Below are 22044 nucleotides of genomic sequence, written 5' to 3'. Positions count from 1 at the left end.
GGACACCATCGTTTCTGGAAAGTCTTGGTTGGTGCTCTACTTTCCTGTGCTTCCTTTCATAAATCTTATCTCCCAAAGTACCCCAGGTATTTCCTTCAGTCACTCAGCAACCTACTGCACTTCCCAGCACACAGCCTCTTTAATACGTGGAATCTAACTGTGGAGTTTACAGTAGCATAAAGTTCTACAGTTTCATTTTCAAGGGTGGCATGGAGGCTGAAATTGGGAGATGCAATACCGAAATACCTCATATATAAACTGATGGACATAGTGACCATGTGTCCTCTCATGTCCTCACTTCTGATCTTACGTGAGTAGATTTCAGTCTTTGCTCACCAACTCTGATGTCAGGTGTGGACATTTTAAGTGCACTTTTCATTATGTTGAAGCAGTTTCCTTGTATCTCTGCTTTGTTGATTGTTTTCATCAAGAAAGAATGCTGTTTGTCAAGTGTTTCCCACAATGTGCTTTATCCTTGGTTTCGTTAATTGATTGTATCACACTGATTGATCTTCATTATTTGAACCATCTGTACAGTTCATGACACATTCCCCTGGTAACAGATACATTTTTAAATGTGCTGTAAAGTCAATGTGCCAATTTTTTGTTTACAATTTTTGTATTTATAGCCATTGAGGTTAATGTTCTGTGGTCTTTTTCATTTCTTTGTCTGGTTGTGGTTCTGGGGTGAGGACTGGCCATGTTCCCTGTGTTGGGAGTGGTAGCCCCTCTTTGGCTCTTCAGGAGAGTGTGTGAAATCTTGTTGCTGATTCCTGAAGCCTTTGGTAGAATTCTGTAAATGTGTTCCTTATTCAAATCTTTCAAAATGGAGATTTTCCAACTAAATTTGTCCTTTTAAAAATCTAATCTCCTGATGTGTTGTTTTCTTGTTATTTGATGAGTTGGTGACACATAAACAGAATTCTCCAACTGGAGAATTAGAAGTTCTACCTGTATATGCAATAAGCCAGCTCCTACCTCTAGTCATACGATTAACTGGTTATACAATTAACTCAGCACTCCCTGGCCTCCCCTTTGTTCTTTCTTGGCGTGTTCCTCCTGCAGTTGCTTTGTGGCCACGCATTGCTTAGTCACAGGACTGCATTCTCATCCTGGCTTCTGAGTCCCAGCAGACCCCTAAGAGTTGCACAAGTGGCCTGTGAGATTTTCCTCACCAAACTCATCATGCAGGAAGAGAGCTCAGGAGATGGCATCTGAAGTTGAGCTCCAAGAGATTACCAGCTCATCAGCTCGTTAGCTTAACAAGTCTCATGACAATTGCAATATTTGATTTACAAATGTTTTCCCTAGATGCCAAGCACTCTCTCCTTACTTGACTAATTATTTCCTCTTTATATTCTTCATCGTTATCGGGCACTCTTCAGTGAAGGCTTTAATTATGCCCAGTGGGGGAAGGGAGGCAGGCATTGAATGTAGTTGTCTCTGTGTTCATGTGTCTGGATGACGCAGTAATATCAGGATATGTCCACATGGCCCATGAGAAGTAAGCAGACACGGGATTATTTGGAAATCTGAAATTCACTTTCACTTGCTCAGTGGTGAATACACAGAGACCAAGAGTGTGGAAGTGTGTCCATGCTGGGGCTGACCAGTTCCCTGAGCTCAGCAGGCACTGACCCATGTTGTTTGTGGCAGGGCAGGAGTAACAGAAACACAGTCAGCTGGAATCACAATAACTCATGACTATAGAAGCGTGGGTCAGGTCTAAGAAAAATTAGAAGCTAATGGATCCTTCAGTAATGGTTTCAGCGCTGGTGGAAGCACCTACATTGACCAATGAAGTTATGTTTAAGCTTATCTTCAAGTTTTTTTTTTTTTTTTTGCCTTTTGGGACAGAGTCTTGCTGTGCAATTCAGGCTGGCCTTGACCTCACTTTGTAGCCCAGGCTGATCTTGAACTTGCTACAATCCTCCTGCCTCAGCCTCCCAAGTGCTGAGATTACAGAAGTGTGCCACCATGCCTGGCCTTTTATCTTCAATTTTAATCACTAAAACACAAACATCATATATCTACATTTTTCTCATTTTTTAGTTGTGTGCATTTTGAGAGAAAGTTGTAGATTCAATTTTATTAGGTACAAATTATTTCAGTGTTCCAAGCTACCATTTCACAGGATGTGTTTACGGTGAGAGCTCAGGTTCGTGGTTTAACTTGTAAAAGTGTTTATTTAAAAAAAAAAAAGGAAGTCATTTTAAAGCTAATTCACTGTGTGTATCTGATGGTTGTAATCCGATATGAGGGGATGCACTCAGGTACCCGGGTGGTTGACCCCAAGAAGCAGCCTGGTGCGTCTCTCAGCTCACTGGTTGTTCACGTGATGAGAAGGTCAGAATCAGGGAAAAGTGGAAAAGTGCTTAACTAATATGAGCAAGGCCTGGGTTTAGCTGCCACATCTCCCAAACCTCCTCAAAGAGGAAAAACTAATATCTTCTCGTCTAATGAAAACACTATCTACCATTTTATTAATATGCTTTATATAATAATAATATATTAATAACTACACTAGTTTGGTCTTCCGTGTACCTCAGCTCTCCAGACCTGGCTGTCCTGCACATCTGCTATTTTGTGTCTTTTCACCTGCGTCTCCTTTTTCCTCCCCCCCCCCCCACCGTGGCATCAGGGTCATGTTTCCTATTGCAGGGACACAGTTCCAGCCACCCGCAGCTTCCGGGAGGACAGCTTGGTTTAAGCTCACAGTTTCAGCTGGCTCATGCCATGGTCGGCCAGGTCTGAGGCAGAAATGTGCTGAGGAGTGTCCTGGCAGAGGACAGCTCCTCACATTATGGTGGCCAGAGAGCAGAGAAAGAAGGAAAGAGCCAGGGAGGGAGATGAACCCTTCCCGGTCATGCCCCTGTGGTCTGCCTGAGTCTTCCTGCCAGACTGAGCCACTGCCTGATGCTCAGCTCACCTCTGAATGCTTCACTGGAGGAGGATAGCACCCCACGATCTGATCCATCACCTTCCAGAAGCCCTAACTTTGAACACAGGAGACTTTCAGGGGACTTTCCATACCTAATCCACACATGGCGACCACGCTTCTGTTCTTAACCTCCTTTTACCCTCAGATTTTTGTAAGAGTTATTCACATGTAACCTAGGTCTCACACTATCTTTCTCTCAGGGTGTGCCTTATTTCACTTAGCATAATGCCTTTCTTATAGCTTATCCATGTTGCAGATAAATGGCAGGATCTCCTGATTCTGTATCTCCTGTTCTTTGCCTCTCTTCTTGCTCATTCGATTGAAACACACAGGCTGTCAGGTGCTCCATCACATGTATTCATCAGGTCATCTGTGCAGTCAACATGGGATTTCAGCAAAAGAAGGGTGGTCACTCAGTTCAGAAGTGTGGAGGTGTAGGTGAGTGAGTGCTGCCTTGTAATAAGATAAAAGCGAGAAATTATGGTGCAGTAATTGAAGTAAGGGACCAAAGAGTGTGATGAAGCCATATTCTAAAAGTAGAATAAAATATTTTGAGTACTTTTGCCCTAAACATGATTTTGTGGAGACCTAAAAATGGCCAGTGGGTACAGGAAAAATACAGAATATTTCTAAACATCAAGGAATTGAAAATTGAAACCACATGGAACTAGCAACTCAGTGCCACAAGAATCTTATTATCAAAAGACAGAGGACAGCAGGTGCTGATGAGGGCATGGAGACGGGGGATATGGAGCAGTGCAAACTTCACAGCAGACAGATTGAGGTTGCTCAGAAAGTTAACAATGGAAGTATGCCTTTTGATCTGAGCATTCCACAAGTAGGTGTGCACCTAGGAAAAAGTGTGCTTCAGAAGCATCTGTGCTTCCACCTTTACCACAAAATGAATCCACAGCAGCCTGGAGTGAAAGCCGCAGAGCGCCTACTGACTGATGAGGGCAGACATGGGCACACACAGCAGAGCCCTGTGCGTCTGTGAGCAGTGGACATCACCACCCGCACTGACTGGGACAGAGCTGGAGCAGCCATGTAACTGAGACAGGAGACGGAGGGGAGTGTTGTCTGTCCACTGGTCCTGGTAAGGGCCTGTGAACTCTTCACTTGACATTTCCAACATCCCTTAAATGTTGGGAGAGAAAAGTTTTGATTCTCATAAGTTGGACAGGTTTATATGTTTTTCATCTCCTTAATCTTGGGATAAAGTGGTTTGGGGTAAAGGGAAAAGTGCCTCAAAAAGTGGTTTTAATAATTGTGTATGAGTCAGTTACCTGCCAGCAATATTCTAGGGACCAAAGAATTTACTACGCCTTGAAAATACTGTGCCATTAAGATTTTTAAGTCTCTTCATTTCTCCTTTCATCTGTTCTTGTCTACTTTTTTATGAACTGTGACTTCATTTATCATTTATTTTCAGCTGAGTTCACTAAGTTCTATGCTACATTATTAATAATCACCTTATAATGCCTGACATTATCTTATCTACTTTTGAACCACGAATTTGGCAAAAGTGTTAAAATTAATATTTTTTAAAATTTTATTTAAGGAGAAAAAGAAAAAAAGCAGAAAAAGGGTACAAGTTATACAGATTTACAGAAACAAACAGGAAATCACTAGTTAATAGATTACATATTGTCATCTTAGAAATCGTTGTTCAAGTTACAAAATTAAAGCTTATAAAGTGGATATTCCAACAGTGAGACTGCAAACAGTTTTGTTCAATGATCCAACAAAACTCAGTAATATCATTATCTATCTTATACACTTAAATATACACGCAGTTATATAGTTTAGAGCACTTTCTTTTCCTCTCTTTTGTACAATGACAATTACACATTTTGGGTTTTGTTGCTCCCACAGTTCTTATTACTTTTTTGGAAGGGAGTAGAACCAAATGTGACATAACAGAACAGAGTCAGTCAAATCAAAAGGATGGACATAATAGATAATGTAAAAGCATAATACAAGGTGATCAACAATGGTTACCATAATGCCTCCCGCTATCTCTAATAGAATTGCCTATATCATCAGTTATAATAAAATTGAACAAAACAGTATAAAATTAATATTTGTAAAACACCTAAAACTAAGAGCAGAAGGAAAACATAATTTCTCTAATTGAAACTCTCTATGAAAAAATGAAGCATTGTTAAACTGAATAATTCAAGCTCCAAAGAATGGTATTTGTTTAGATTTTATTAGTTTCATTAAAAGAATTAGTATTTTAAACTAATATTTCCTCTCTCAAGTTCAAAATGAAATTAAAAATATTGTACACTTCTAAACGCTGGTGTACATCCCCCACTCCAGTGCTGAAAGCTCTCGCTGTCCTGATGAGGAATTCTGCTAGCTCTACTCACAGGAATTCCTGTCAGTGTTAATTCCCCATGTGCTGCGGTGCCTGCCTGCCTTCACTGATATCCTCGGAGGTAAAAACAAGAGACCTGCAGACGTGGGCATTTTACCTCTGCTGCTGTCCTCCCACGGCTTAAATATTATCCCAGAAGGGCAATCTGTAAATGCACTTTGTTTCAAAGAGAAACATAGGACTATTTTATCTCAGTTGCTTTGCTTAATTGGTATCATTTCATGGAGTAATTTGTGCAACCTGTATTTCATGTTTTTATTCTGATCTGTGTACTAAACCCAAAGGAAGACCCTGTGCACCACAGAAGGAGCTGGAAGATTAGGAACCAAGTCCAAATCACCAGCCTGACTTAGAGGGGAACAGAAGTCTTGTGTTGCACAGGCAGGAAGTAAGAAAAGCAAACAAAATTATTTAGGCACATGAGTTAAGTTTTACATGGTCAGGCAGGTTTAGCTAAGGGGTTTGTTTATCACCAGGCGGGGGTACTGAGGGGGTGGAGAGGACAAAGTGTGTCCTAGGCTGGGCTGGGCAGAAAGTCCTTGACACACGTTAGAAAAGCAGGGCAGACTTTGAGGTGAGAAAGCTCAGATTGCAACTGGAGAGCCTCAGGTTACCCTGGGCTGGGCCATCTATGAAAAGCAAGCAGATGCAGAGGGGCCAGGGGTAGCTAGTAGTTTAGTTACACAGCGGGCAGGATGGCAGGCAGGATGAGCTGCCTTGTTCCAGTACAGCAACAGGCTGTTAATTGATTTTTAAATTTCTGCTATATTGGGAATTATTTTCATGTCATGAATAAAACTAATCCTGGTTTCCCGTGTTTCATTCATCAGTTTTGGGGCATCTGCTTCAAACTGCCTAGCTCTGCAACTGCTTCATGGCTTTGAAATTACTTTCCCCTGTAATCATGAGAGCATAACTGAACAAACAGCATGCTTGATGCATTGTACCAAGCTGCATGAACTGATGATCATTAATCTACCTTTGGAACTGATGATCTCCCCCTGCTGGCTGATCAGAAGAATGGCCAGGCTCCTCTCTTGCCTTTGTACAACTTTGGTACCTTCCGCTTGTGTATCAAAAGAAGCTCTGGACCACCAGAGGTCAGGGCCTGATATTTTGGGAATGATCCTGATCAGTTCTTATTCATGTAAATAAATCCGCCTCCAAATCCTCTATGACATTTTAGTGTTTCTGCTTGCCATTGCACATGGAGTCAGACTACAGGCTATAAAGCAACCTATGAAAAGGTAAATGCTAGATTTAAGGACAGAAAATGTGACACACAAAGAATTCTGTTGCATCTGTAGTTAGATAATAAAGTGAGAAATGACTAAGAGGGAGATAAAAGAGGTTAAATTGTACACACACTTCCGTGCAATACACAGCATCAGGAACAATCTGATGTTACAGGGGGACGTCAGGGGTGGGAAAAATAGGGTGAAATGAAAGCAGAAGGATCACAGCCTCTCAGAGTTGTGAAACCTGGAGAGCTGGAAACAGCTGCTCAGTGAGGGGAAAGGAGAGAGCCCTGGGAGTCGAGGAAGAGCTAACCAGAAGGCAAAACAAGAGCAGGACAGCACAGAGGGAAGAATGAAGCAGTCCATGCTGCAAGGGTAGCTCCAGGGAGGAAAGGAGCCAGCTTTGCCTGCATAAGGTGAGCTAAGAGAATGCCAGAGATCAGCGATCCCAGCGTGGACAGTGGACTGACCATGCGGTGGAAGAACCCTGGGTACTGCAAACTGTGAATCCAGGTGGTGCTTACTCGGGGAGTGGCTTGCACACACCCCGGCTTGGAGCAGGAATTCCCAGAGCCTCCAACCATTAGGAGACAGTTAGACTTCAGCAGGCCTGGAGGACAAATGGGGAAGCCCAGGAATGCCCTATTTGCCAATTATAGGAAGAAATGAAGGCCTTGTGTACAATAGACTCATGGTCATGCATTAGGGCTCAGAGCCAAAGATACAGGGACTGAATTTCTAGAACAAGGCACACCGACTTCCAAAGGAAAACATCCTTCAGAGTCCTGCTGACTGCTCGGTGACCTGGCTCCAATGATGCAGTTGTCTTTTGAGATTCTTTCACAAGTTTCTTACATGATGAAGATCCCTGAAGAAACACTGATCACCCAAAAGGGACGATTCCAAAGTCACCTCTAAGTAAAACATGGGAGATCCTCATAATGACCTTGATTCCCTGAGCTGCGGGAGGAGCCCTTGCGTGCATGAAAAGATCGCCAGTCTCACTGTCCACGCCAATGTATTTGGGACACTGCCTGCCCTCCTCCTTTAGCACTCCTGCACTCCTTCGAGGCGGCCTGTGTGCCTTCCTGAGCTATTTCATCAACGATGTGAAGAGCAAAGGACAAGCAAGTGAGACCCATTTTTCATTGTGAAATGACTCAGCTTTGGGTGACACCACTGTGTCTCTGGCTGACTGGCCGCGAACCATTTGGAGAGAGGCTTTACTGGTTGTGACTCAACTACTCGGGAGACCAGAAGGCTCAGGACGAAGCACTTGCAGAACACCGGGGACGCCCTGCAGAAGTGACAGAGGGACACAGTCAGAGGAGGCAGGCTGGGGAGGGCAGGGCTACAGGCAGAGCTCTGGACAGGTCCAGCAGCAGCAGGGGCAGGTGGCCGGGCACAGGAGGACAGCTCGCCTGCAGCACCACCTCCGTGGTGTGGACTTGACCATCGTCTGAGACTGTCGGGGAGCCCGGGTCTAAGCGCTGTTCCCCCGCGAGGCTCAGCACTCCAGGTTCTTCCCCACGCACCATGTGCCTGTGCGATGAGGTTCTGCGGGGTGAATATGGTACCAGGAGCACGGGTCAGGGGACTCCAGAGCTGCCTTTCAGCCCACGGCATGCGGCCGGGGTGCACAGGAGGACGCAGTGCCCGAGCACTTGAGGGAAGCCGGTCCTGCAGACGGCGCAGGCGGGACTCGCGTTCACGCAGCAAGGCCTGTGCGGAGCCTGTGGGGACTCAGAGCACCTTTCCCGGGCTCCACAGTGCAGCTGGGAGATTTCAGCACAGCCAGTGCTGGACAGGGGCGCGGCACTCCCAGAGGGCTCCGCCAGGGGGCGCGCAGACCCGCTTTTCTTTTTTTTTTTTAGGGTTTTTTTTTTCTTTTTCTGTTTTGAATCTTGTTTTCTTTGTGTTATTTTCAGTTAATTTTTATTCTCTAATTAGTTTCCATCTCACATTTTTCTCATGTTATCTTCTTTTAAATTATTTTAAAAACTTTCCTAATTCTTTCATTTTTCCTTTTCTCTTCTAGTTTTTGCTATTGTTATCTGTTATTTCCACTTTTAACCTCTAGGAGTTGGGAGCTCTTATTTACTCTACACTATAGATGATAGCGGCTGCTTCCTGTCCTATCGTTAACGGCAGCAGCCCTGCTACTTTCCACTGGCTTTTGCTGCATGCCAGGGCCTGATTCGTGTTCGTGAATTGTTACTACAGTTCATTTCCTGTTCTTGCTGCAGATCGCGAAGTTAGGCACAGACTCACAGGTAGTTAGAGAGGTACCGGGCCCAGACATGGGAACAGGGATGAGAGGCCCAGGCTGCACGACTGAAAGAAGGCCCAAGACAGAGACGCCATGATTCGGCCTGCAGCGTCCCAGGTGGCACAGCAGCTCAGAGCTCTGCTGAGACCAGTGCCATCCAGCCCAGTGGGCCTGAGCAATGTGATACAGGGAAACCACCTGGGGATGCCAGTAAGTGATCGGGACAGGTCAGCCTCACTCCTCCCCTCCAGAGGACTCTGTTCTCCCCGACGCCATGCGCCCTGGCTGGATCAATATTAGCTAGCCACTGTACCTGGTACCCTGTAGGGAGGTCATTCTTGGGTCCAAAGCACCCTGTGAGATGAATTTACTGATTAAAATCCCCCACACCGAGCTTCAGTGGAGCCCCTGTCCAGCCCCTCCTGCCTCTGAGGAGCTCTCACCTAATAAAGCTTCTCTACACTCTGTCCCTGACTCCATCCTTCATAGTTGTGAGACAGGAACTAGACACATCTAGCCAGTTGGACATTACTTCTCTGGAACACTCTGAGCAGGGCTGGGGACCCAACACAAAGGCAGAAAGATTGGATCATAAAAAAGATTCAATGTTTTGCTGTCTGCAAGAGGAATGTGTCTTCCCCTGTGGAGCCAGGAAACAATGCTCAAAGCAAGGACCCGAGCTCTCCAAAGTGAACCCAGCCATTCTCAGAGACAGCAAGGTCCCAAGCTCCTCCAAAGACAATAGCTGAGTACACAACTGGGAAGCCAGCATGACAAGCTCCTCCAGGAGAACCAACAGCTCCAAACAACAACACTGCTTAGGAGAACCCACAATGCTACTCTTCCTCCCCAGGTCTCCTTTTTACGCTGGCAACAGTCCTCAGGTGGGCCATCTGTTCTCAGCACCATGCTGGCTGAATTCACTAGTTTTTAATTCACCACACCCGCTTTCCTCTGGCAGATGCAGGGTCAGATTGTTTTTGAACTGGGAATCAAACTCAGGACCTCATGCTTTCCAGGCAGGCTCCTTGCCACTGAGCTATATCCTTGGGCTGGGGTCAGGTGTTCAATGGCAGCACCAACAATGACATTTTAAGAGATTACAAATGTAACAACTTTATATAAATTAAGTTTCAAGTTATTAGCTATGAGGTGCACAACAAGGTTTCATTTTAATTATATAAAATGTGTTGATATACATAATATTTTAAAAATTAAACTGGAAAGTATTACTAAGTTCTTAAGTTCTGCATTGTAGACAATCCTAAATATTTAAACAGTAGAGTCCTGTGAGTATAGTACATGCAATGTCTTGGTAGAGGTAGGAAAATCTACCTCAGCAGCTCTCCAGAACTGCTCAATTCTGCTTTCTTCTCTCATGGTATTTATGAACAGACTTTAGAGCTTTATTGACTAGAGCACTGACTCTGTATGCTTCAATACTGCAAAGAACCACAGGGCCCTGTCAGTGTAGTCACAAAAGGAAGAGGTCCAACCTCTGCAGGACCAGCACAGTGCTGGGGGTACACAGGTGTGCAAATACATGGGCCCACCTTTGGGGAGCCCCTCTGCTAGAGCAAGGCCTCCTCTTTCAGTGAAAACCACAGCACTCAGGCACCGTGGTTTCATTTGAAGATGGGTTTATTTTCTAAATTTCTTGAGAAATATGTAAAACCAAGATAATTGCCCTCACTTGATAAAAAAAATAAAGATATCCAACAGGATCAATGTGAAAATCACAAGTGTGCACGTGCTCTCTGGCAATGCTGCACATCTTCCTTGTGTCAGCCACACGCTACATCAGTGATCACGGGCAGTATATCATTCTGCAGTGACAGGATGAGCATCCTTGCCCAGGTAACTTAGAGGGAAGCATGGGCCAGCTCAGGTGACCCTGTGCAGACAGAGAGGCCAGCAGAGGATCTCTCTACTCCTGGAGAAGCATGCAGGCATTCCACTGGGTCAGGAGCTTCTGTGCTATCAGCTTCTCCACTACGGCCTTCCTGGCCCCATTTCTTAGACTATGGATGATGGGGTTCAGGGGGCAGCACAACATAGAAAGCAGATAGAGTGACATCACTAGGAGATGCAGACCCTAGAATAGGTTTCAGGTAAGCAGTGAATGCTGTGGACAGGAAAAGGGTGATGGCGGCCAGATTCAGGAGGCAGGTGGAGTAGGCCATCGCCTGCCCTGCTGCCGATATCATCGTCCTCATCGCGGGTAAGATGCAGGTGTAGGAGAGCAGGATGCTGATGAAGCAGCAGCTGTCCAAGACCCAGAATGAGCACTGTTTCCCCAGGTAAATGCTTTGAGCAAGAAGTGGCCAGGAGACGAGGGACATTACAGAAGAGCTGCAGGATTCTGTGGTGTCCACAGTAAGACTGAGAGAAGGCACTGGCTATGTGGAACACAGACACCAGGGCACTGCTGATCCATTACAGGGTGGCCTTCTGCACATAGACACTCTTCCTCATGAGGGACTTGCAGAGTAGGGGGTCGCAGACAGCAGGGTAGTGGTCTATGGACATTGCAGTGAGGAGACACAGCTCTGAGACCACTGCAAAAAGCATGAGAAAGACCTGGCTGCCCAGCTGGGGAGAGACAGGGCTACATGGGGTCAGGCCCGCTGCCTTGGGCACCACAGAAGAAATGAGGCAGATGTCACAGAGAGACAGTTTCTACAGTAAGAAGTACAATGCTGTGTGTAGGCCAGGGTCTGCGTCACCTGTGGTGACCAGGGCGTTGCCCAGCAGAGCAAACAGGTAGGTGACAATGGAAACTCGGGTGTGAGGACCTGCAGGGCCTGCGGCCCAGAGAAGCCCTGGAGAAGGAACTTGGTCAACACAGAGTTGTAGCCCATTCTGCAGATGTCCTGTAGGAAATAGGAAGTGGAAGTGAAGGTCAAGAGCCCTGCAGGAAACAGGAAGTGGGTGCGAAAGCCCAAGCATGGCAAGTGTTCTCAGTGAGCACTACACTTGCTCATCGTGTGTGCTCAGTAGCAGCTTCCTCAGTACATTTCTCCAAAAAGAATCTAGCTCATTGCTTACACGTCCTGTTGTCTTGTAAGATGCCTTCTTAGTTTCTCTCTGGTAAGTGTTCAGTGTCACAAGGTGCCAGCTGTATAAACAAATGTCCATGGGGACACTGGACAAAGAGACCATGACAGGATTTTATTCTAACTATGTAAGAAGCAAATAAAACAATGTGAACTGTTCCATATTTCCATGCAATAACCTGTTTTACAATTTTGTTTTTCAATTACTTAATTTTATGAATCAGACTTTTTCTGCATCATTGCAAAATTTTAAAGAACACTTAGCATACTATCCCAACACTGTTTTAAATTTCATCTATTCCTAATTTACCTTCAAATTTTCTAAGTTTTTTTAGATCATTTTTGTAAGCTGATGAAACATCCCACTTCCAGAGTTTCTTATTTCAGATTTCTCAGTGTCTTTGATTTTCTCCTGGGCGCCCTCATGCCCTTGTGCTTTTCTAGTCTTTATATAGTCATTAGTAATTCTATAGAATTACTAATAAATTACTATAAATTCTGTAGAATTGCTAATAAATTCTATAGAATAATCTAATTACTATAAATTCTATAGAATTACTAATAAATTACTATAAACCTTATGTCTGGATAGATAGGACACATGTAGGGGACAGAGACGCACAGACTCACAGAGAAGGAGACTTACTGGGTATTTTTTACTGAGCATTTTTAAAAATCTCAATGTACAGTTTAAAAAAGACAAAAAATTTCATTTCCTTTCTATCAGAAACATCTTTCCTGTCTCCCAAACATCTCTGCTTCACGCGGCTCTCATGAACTCTCATTTTGCAAATATCTGAGGACACTGAATGTCAGTCTCATCTGCGGATACTAGCTTCATTTCTTCACTGGCTGCAATTTTCATGTGCCTTGAGGAATAGCTTTTACTTTTTCCCAAGTTCTTTCAAATATTCCAAGGGCCTCAGCAAAAATTTCACCAAGTTACCTGTAAGCTGGATCCTCCCGGGAAAGGTGCGACATGTCCGCCGAGAGCTCTAAGCTCAATTCATCACACTCCCAGCTGTGCCGTAGCGGTCCTGGGTACACAGCACTTAACAGAGGAGCAGAGGGAGCATGGAGGAATTGTGTGCCTTTATCCAGCCTTCCTTTCACTGGCATGCTGTGAGCTTGCCGATCGTGGGGGTCCTGCTGCCATCTCATCACCAGGGCATGTCTGGAGGCTCCTTGAAGCCTCGTTCACTAGGTGAGATCAAGTTAATAGACTCATTGTGTATTATTACCAATGATGCATTGTTTCTCAACGTTCATTCATTTTAGGAAATTTGTGGAGCTAAAAATTAGAAAAATCCTTTCATAAATGGATCATTTCTATCACACAGCTGCCTGACCTTTAACTTCACACTGCCCCTCGGTCTGCCACCACTGATGTGCAAGACAAGTTTCTGCATCATGATTAACAATCTTCTTCCTATGCATGGAGTAGGAATCACTGATAGTTCCTACTTCTGCCTCAGTCCAGATAGCTTCAGAATGCATTTCATAACACTGATAGAGTAACATGATGATGTTCAACTGAGGGAATTTCTCTTTATTTTCTCTCATGATGAGAGTGAAGAATCGGGAGTGTTTCACTGTTCCGTTTCCAATTTTATTTAGAAATGGTAGCTGTTAGCTTCCTTGGTTGCAGGGATTGTGGGTTCTTGCATGTTTCCTTTGACAAACATCTCAGAAGGAGGAGCCCTGACCCTCCTTGTGTGTGTCTGAGACAGGTGTCACTGACTGTGGAGGCAGCATGAGAACTCGTCTTTGGCAAATCTCGGATGGTTGGGAAAAGCGAAAATAATGGGTCCTGTTGAACATGCATGGATTTGTGTTTAAATGGTAATTTATGATCACTATAGACACGAGAGCCCTGAGGGCTGGGGTCTTTAATGACCTGGCTGTAGAGGCTGTGGTTCTGTGAAGTGCGTGGTCAGGACAGACTTGCTTGGGATGTTTAGAAAGGCAGAATGAAGGAGGTAACTGAGCATGGTTGTCCTTGTAAGGCTGAAGTGGGAACAAGAGTTGGAACACAGCCTGCACTGCCCATGATGACCCAGCCGGGCCTTTTCAGTACCTAATAGGAGTCTCAGAATCTGCCCTGAGATACCTGTAGGTGCACAGATGCGGGTTCCACACCTTTGGCTCCACTGGGTTCTGCTTTGAAATTTATGCTGTAGTATATGTTTTCTACGATTTAGCTTTTTTAATGGAAATTTTGCATATATCCAGGGCAAATGAAAAAAAAACATGTGTGCATCTATGGACCAATGACCCCAACACCAAGCTCTCAGCGCCGTCTCTACGGTCAGCTGCACCTTGGAGAAAGTGGGGTGTGTGAGGACAGAGCCCTGAGATCACAGAGACCGGGACTCTGCAAGAAAAACCTGTCTTCTCCTTTGAATTCGAAACCTGAGCTCCAGCTTTGGTATTGTTTTAAGGTAACTTTATGGAAATTGAAAATTAATGTAGGGCTGCGCATACGACCCTGGGGTTTCTCTTGTTAATTCTCTCTATGCACCTTCAAAATTAAGAATAGTTTGTGTGTCGAGGTCTGTTTGACAAACTACACAAAGGCAAAGCCTCAGAATCTGTGAAGATGCAATCCCTCCCACAGCACCAAATAGTAGATCCTCTGCATATGCTCACTCAGCCCAAATAATTTAAAACACCAAGGCAAATTACTGGCTGAGGGCAAAAACTGAGCTCTTCTGTTCTGTGAGCCTCTCAGGTCTGGCCCTGTCTTTCCTGAGCATATAGGACCTTCAGGTGACCTTGGTTTGAGGCAGGGATCCTCTGTGGATGTACCCTGAGTCTTAGATCTTGCCCAGCTACTGAAGAGCCCTGGGACCAGAGTACCCCTTTCCCCAAACACCAGAGTAACAACGAAGGGTTGGTACCAGGGAAAGAAACCAAGGCATGAAGCAATGTAAATAGTGTGGATTTCACAGAAGGCCATAAAATCCCTGCAGGCAGGGTGGGTGGCTGCCTGTTGGGAGTGAGTTGCACCCCAAGGTCAGTGAACTTGGTGTCGGGGTGACAAGCACTGGCTGTGGACTGAACACTGTGTTACACCACCAGTTTGAATTTATTGGTCAGAGTCTAAGTTGGTCCTTTTCACACAGCCTCCAGGGATGGAAATTACACATCTACAGACAAAGTAGGTGAAATAGCCCATCAAAATCAGCCTTTCAAAAATGTGTCTTCTAAAAGGGCAGAAAATAAGTTACGGTGGGGAATGGTAGTGCCCTCAGCCACTGGAGAGCAGTGAAGAACAGTTTACTGTGTGGCCTCAGGCACAGGGCAGCCTCTGCCTGGCACAGCGGGAAGCCTGGAAGAAGACTGAGCCCAGGCAGTGACTCAGCCAGGCAAGTGAGGGACCCCGCCTCACCTGGGCATGGGGCTCCAGCACCCTGTCCTGACCTGGAGGTTTTCTGCCTGGCTTTGTGGCAGCGCTGGGTCTTTGTAGCCAACATAAAGTGTCCTCAACCTACCTGGAGATGCTTTTCAGCAATCTGGTTCAACACTTAAAAACTCCAAAAACCCAGTTTTAGCAAAATTGTGCATTTTTCAATGTTTTCCAAATTTTTGGTCTCATATGAGGTTGAACTTTTTATTCACAAATCCTTTAAACCATTTTTAGTAGTTACACAGTAAACTGTATTTATATGATATTATGCTGGATCTATGCTTGTTAGGTCCATGATTCTTTTCTGAGTTTCTTGTTGTGTGAAAATGTTTCCTTCACCGTAGCTGACTTTGATCCTTTTCATGGTTGCCGTCACTGTTAACTTTAAGTCCCATGGTCCTGTCACCACTCCTGTCATCCCACTAGGGAATCTGTACTCACTCAGTGCTAAGGAGAATCAGGCAGCCTCTGGGTTGCTGTTGCTGTTGTTTTGATTTAATTTTGAATTGACAGCAATTGTACAGTTTCAGAAACTAGAGCGTGACTTTTAATACATGGATACATTCCAGACAGGTCAAACTAGACCAGTAAGTACCTTCGTCATCTCTGCTACTCACCATTTCCATGATGGGAAACTGTGTAAAGGCTCCTTGGAAGGCTAATAGTACCTTAATTAAAATGAGCTGTGATGCTTTACGTTTGAAAGAGCATTACAATTCTTGGATTTTTACACTGTTTTAAAACTTAATCTTTTTGAAAACATGAAAAGGAAATAAAGGCTACTTGGTAGTAATATGGTTATAAGTTTACAGTGCATAACTAACAGTGCATAACTAATGCTTTCAGTTTGAGACTGGATAAAATATTCCTTGGAAAAAGATCACAGCTCTGTCGAAAAGGGTTCAGACACTACAACTGACAATTTAATACAGAAATATGTGGTAATAGAATACAGAATGTGAAAGGCAGTTTAAAAATAAATTCCAAATCAAAAGCAATCAGTGACAGATAATAGGAAACGGGGAGTCAGATCTTTTGCCATTTAGAAGAGGACAAGAGATGGAAGGGGTAGAGGAAGTAGAAATAATTAAGGTGTGTTGTGTACATGGGTCAGCTTCCCACAGTGAGTGTAGTCATTATGTACGGCAAACATGAACTAATAAAAATTTTTTTAAAAACTAAAAACAAAAATGAAAATTATTCTGTGTCCAAACTATACCACTTCTGGACATGAAGCCCAAGGAACTGAAATCACTGTGTGGAAGAGATATCTGCACTGGCCATGTTCACAATATCATGTTTTTGCAATAACCAAAAACAGGAATAGCAAAGTGCCTTTCAACACATAAACACACAAAAAGTGTGCTATTTATGCACAGTGGAATACTGTCCTGCCACAAGAAAGTGGAAAATCTTATTAAAAACAGCAAAAATGAGACTAAAGGACATTAGGCTAATTCAAATAAGATACTAGTGGAAAGATAAAGTATATGTGTTATGCCATGTTTTATGTTTACATTTTTATTTTGCATTTTCATAGGAAGAAAACTTAAGGTCTCAGTTGATTTTTACAAAAATTCAAAGTAAGAAAAAGATGTTCTAATACTGGTTTGCCCATCTCAGTTGCCTTATATATTTATTTAATGGTCGTATTGTTTCTTTGCCGCATGAGGAGGACAGTGTGAGTTACACAACACAGTACCTCCATCTGCCTCTGTCCTAGGACCAACTGGCCCATTGGGAAACACTTTCTATGTCTATGCTTTCTGACATTCTCAGAATCATTTTGCCCAATATATCAACTTTGCCAGAGGTGGTTATTGTGACTTTGCAAAAACTGTAAGGTAATCACAGAAAAGATTGTGTTTGAAAATAGCATCTTCCCACAGGGAGCCGCTTGAGCTGCTGCCTCTAGCTCTCAGGAGGACGCCGGCCTCTCTGAGGAAGGTGCCCAGGTCCCATGAGCTTACGTCATCAGAACGTTCTCAACATATTGTTGTTGCTTTCAGTACTATTATTTATACATTTGCACATCAACTGTTTGGGCTTCTTTAATATAGGGAAACAATAATTTTATGATTAAGTATTTTAAGAAAAACAGTATATAAATAATGCACTGTGTAGATTTTAAGACTTAAAAATGCCTAAAATTAACTTTCTTTTTTGCTTGTAAATATTCACATCTTTTATTTCAAATGCATGGGTAAAAGCATTTAAGTGCTTATGAAGTTACTGTATATCAGGCTGGTTTTATTTGGTTCCTTGATTGTTAACATTTACTTGTGTTAACAAAGACATTCTTAAAGGAATAATATTTCAAAGTTTGGAGGGTATAAGTTCCCAAAATGATAAAATTTTCCATACATTTTAATTTCTAGCATACATGTTAAATCCAATTACACCTTGTGAGAACAACTACACTTCGTTCTATTCAAACTTGTAAAAACAAGCTCTCTCAAAGGACCCTAAGTGAACTGCTATGTGAAGGGAAGCTTCCACAGAGGCTGGCTTTGGTTTCACACATTTATTTGTTGTTTATAGGGCACACAGTAGTCACTGGGTCCCGAGATAGATAAAGAACAAAGCTCTGTTACTGCTTCTAATTACCATAACATCATTAAAAAACAGTAGGAAAGTAAGCAAAATTACGTTCTATGTGTGTAGGAATTTAAGTCTTAATACTTGAATGTTTTTTTCTCTATGTTGAGCATATTTGTTTAAAACAAATAGTTTTCCATAGATCATAGTAGAGTTACTTTTAGGCTAGTAAAAACAAAGTGCATTTAAAATATTTGGGGGAAAGAATGGGAACTGATATCAGTAAAGAATGGTGGGAGAGAAGGTAATCAATAAAAATGTTAGGCAGAATCATGAAACCTGTGAGAAGCTAGAATGGGTGAAATATAATCACGTGAATTAATGTTAAACTGTGTTAATGTAGAGAAAAGTAAATGAGACTATTTCTCAAGTCACCCAAATTTAAGAGGGAAAAAACTCCTCTCCCTCTTCCTCCTTACTTTCATATACTCCCTCCTTGTCTGTGTCTGTCTCTCCTTCTCTCTCTCCCCCATTTCTCTCTCTCTCATAGTAATCCAGATCCAACAACATAATTAGACCAGATGACAAGGATTAAAGGATGCAAGGATTATTCCACAGAATAATCACAATTCACTAAAATATAATCATTTATATAAGAAGTTACATAGGATTTGTTTTTCCATTGAGAGGCATTGTGCAGCTGTAGACAAAAGGACACTCATAGAAGTCCTTCAGGCTGTATTCCTGCATCTGTTTCCTGGTACACTATAAGCAGCCACTGCATCTGGACAGAGCTTCAGAGAGAAGAAGGAACAATGTCCAATCAAACGAGAGTGACTCAGTTCATTCTCAGGGGCTTTTCAGATGCCCGGGAATTGAGATTTGTAGTGACCTCATTTTTCTTGTTTTTCTACTTATTTGGCCTCCTGGGAAACATCTCCATTAGCACAGCTGTATTTAGAGAAAGCTGTCTCCACTCCCCCATGTACTTCTTCCTGAAGAATCTCTCTTTCCTGGACACATGCTACACCTCGGTCACCATCCCCAGGCTCTGGTCATTTCCCTCCTGGGCTCTGAGTACATCTCCTATCTTGAGTGTGTGGCTCAGCTCTATGTGTTCATCACCCTGTCTTCCACTGAGTCCTTTCTGCTCACAGCCATGGCATATGACCTATGCTTGGCCATCCTCAAACCCCTGCTCTATGGGACCATCATGAATGAGAGGCTTTCCTCTGAACTGGTCGCCATGGCCTGGGTGAGTGGGGCCATCTTCTCAGCCTTCCATACATTCAACACCTTCTCCCTGCCCTTCTGCGGGCCCAACCTTGTGGAGCACTTCTTCTGTGACATCCCCCACATCATGTGCCTCACCTGTGCTGATTACCACCTCAATGAGGAGGTGGGCTTCACTGTGAGCATCTGTGTTGTCATGAGCTCCTTTGCCCTCACAGTGCTCTCCTATGCCTGGATCATCTCTGCAATCGTGCGGATTAAGGCTGGGGAAGGAAGGTGGAAAGCCTTCTCCACCTGCTCCTCACACCTAACTACAGTTGTTTTGTTTTATGGAACTGGAAGTTTCATGTACCTAAGACCGGCCTCTCAATACTCCCCAACCCAAGGCCACCTGGCATCTATTTTTTACTCCATCCTCACCCCTACATTGAATCCTGTTATCTATTGTCTGAGGAACAAAGACATGAAGGTGGCCCTGCAGAAGCTGTATTGTCCAGGACGGCACATGCTGTGAGCTCCTCAGAAGCTCCCTGTCTGGTTACTGAAGCTGAGCATCACTCCATCCTTTTTATCCTTTCTTTGCTGTTTACAGTTGACATGGGAAACACCAGGTATCCCCCTGTGTTGCTGTAGCATTCCTTCACTTCTCACTAATCTTTCTCAGCAGCAATGTGCTATACTCCTCTAACACAGAAGTGCATCAGCACTGACATTTACCCAGACAGTACCATAAATGTCTTTGTTTAAAGAATTATTCTTGTACTCCTGGTATCTGTGACAATTTAAATTTTTGTTGAGCTGTACTGAATAGAGTACTGTCACATCTCTATCTTCATTCTCATGTAGCAGCCCATACTTTTGAATTTCTGACCCTATTTTCACCTTGTTTTCCTGAATATACTATAACTATTACATTTGTAAAAAGTTTTAAAATCTACTTATTACTTTTCCTCAATGTCAAACTGACTTACATTCTCTGTTTCAGTTTTTGGACCATTATTTCCTCCAGGCTAAAAATTTATAAGCCTTTTTATTACTGACTTTCATCATTCTAAATATCATTATATAACAGCAACGTTCTGATCAAGATCCAAGGGGCACTGGGGTTTGGAGGCAAGGATAGGATTTATTTGTGCTGGTGGCCACCACTGGGATCATTGGCAAAGAATTCGGAACTCAAAGGCTCTGACAGGAAGGTTTTCATGTGGTAGCAATGTGGAAGTACAGCAGCAGAGTGCTTGACACTTGGGGACTGATTCTTACAGTGTGCATCATGGTGACCAGCAATGCATTATAGTGTCTAGCCATTTCTGGGAAATAGAAGCAACAGGAAACAGTAACAGGAACTGGGGTAAACTGGAGGTTACTTGGGCAAAAACAGCTACTAGAAACTGCAGTATACTGGCTGGGAAGGTACTTTCTGTTATACATGAATTCCTAGTCAGATCTCTTGTGGTATGTGGTACTGTTTGATGCAGGCTAGGGATGGACTTTCACAATCAGAGTGGTTGATGACTCAAATTCAGGGAAAGTGAATCTGGAGAATTTCTGGGTTGGTTTCATCTGTGTATGTACTCATCAATCACCATTGTTTTCTTGAGAAACTATAACAGCAAGCAGGGAGTATGGTTGTGGAGCTGGAAAGGAGAAACAGACTATTCCAGGAAGAAAGTAATGGGAACTTGACCAAATCTGTTGCTAAAGACTCCCTCAAAATAGTGTGAGTTCTTAAATCTTTATGGCAATCAAGTCCAACTGAGGTAGTCTTTTTATCCTGTCTCCAAATCTTTCCAGTTAAAAGCAAAAAGGGATTGGCCTATGAGAGCAGAAAAAGGCACCAGTTAAGTGAGGACATGTAACACTAGGTGGCATCTGGAGGTAGCAGTCCAAGAAGGGTGTATGGGCTGGGAACTGCAGAGTGTAAGGTGATGGCTGTGTTACTGGTGGCATCAAGATCTTGCACTGGCTGGTAATCCCCATTGGGGGTTTTCACCAGAAAGACAGGAATGTTCCAAGGTGATTGACAATCTACCAGGATCCAGAACACTTGTAGGTGGCTGCTGCCACCTAGACACCTGTTTGTGCTTTACATGACATAGGATATTATCTAATGTGTGTCAAGTGGAAGGGTTTCCTTGAATGCAGAACTGTTACCTCTGCATTATTTAAATCAGACCCTGTATCCATGTAGTGATATTCACAGAGCTGACTATGCTATTTCATTCTCCTTTCAATTGGCTCTAAGCTACGCAAATAAGGTGAACTAAGGTGCTGATATGCAATCTTTAAGGCCAGCTGACAATTTCCTGTTTCCTTGCTTTATGTATCCTGTAAAATGGTTGAACACAGTGGGATGGCAGAGCCAGATAGCTCCAGGAATGTCAGCTGGGTACAAGCCCCAAAATAAGAGCCTATGACTTCCCAGGGTACAAGTTTACATATCAGAACCTGAAGCAAGAGCCTCCTAAATTCATCCCTATGCTATGCCAGTGGAGACAGGCAGAGTGGTCTTTTTGCATATCCTTCTTCCTGCACATTGCAAAGCTGCTTGCTCTCGGCCTAGTTAGCTCAGTGGCATCGCTCACATAATTCCCACCATCCTTACTGTCACTCATCCTGGAACCGCTCCCTTCTTCACAAGATGATAAATTCTGGGAAAGGCATTGAATCAAGGCCTTTGTCTGTATACCCTCACTTGGATTGGATTGGAACCCCTTGGTTGCTCATAACTTTGAATGTGTCTTAGTGTCTTTACTCTTGCTGTGGGTTGCATTGGAAGTGGAAGATTGGAATCAACTCATTGGAATTTGAATAACATTTCTATGGTATTATAAATATAACTTTACTGTTGGTGAGGTAGACCAGAAAAGGAAAGACAATATTTGTATTACAATAATAATATCTGTATTACAATAGTCATAAGTAATGGAGGTCACAATGGGGTGGACACAAAATGTGGGAGATATTTTGCAATCTA

The 22044-nt window shown here is 43.5% G+C and overlaps 1 protein-coding gene across 1 annotated transcript; it reads left to right on the top strand.

Moving 5' to 3' along the window:
* The first annotated feature begins 18649 nt into the window (after positions 1 to 18649).
* Positions 18650 to 19581, top strand: LOC100732169 (olfactory receptor 2G3-like). The gene is given in 2 exon segments (XM_063236954.1): positions 18650 to 18878; positions 18881 to 19581. Coding segments are annotated over 2 exon segments (930 nt in total).
* Positions 19582 to 22044: the final 2463 nt, after the last annotated feature.

This window comes from Cavia porcellus, unplaced genomic scaffold, assembly GCF_034190915.1.
Source record: "Cavia porcellus strain 051 isolate PalLab524CR breed Dunkin Hartley unplaced genomic scaffold, mCavPor4.1 scaffold_2, whole genome shotgun sequence".
NCBI classification, from domain to species: Eukaryota; Metazoa; Chordata; class Mammalia; order Rodentia; family Caviidae; genus Cavia; species Cavia porcellus.
The sequence above is the reverse complement of the archived record's forward strand: the minus strand, read 5'-3'. Positions and strand labels throughout refer to the sequence as shown.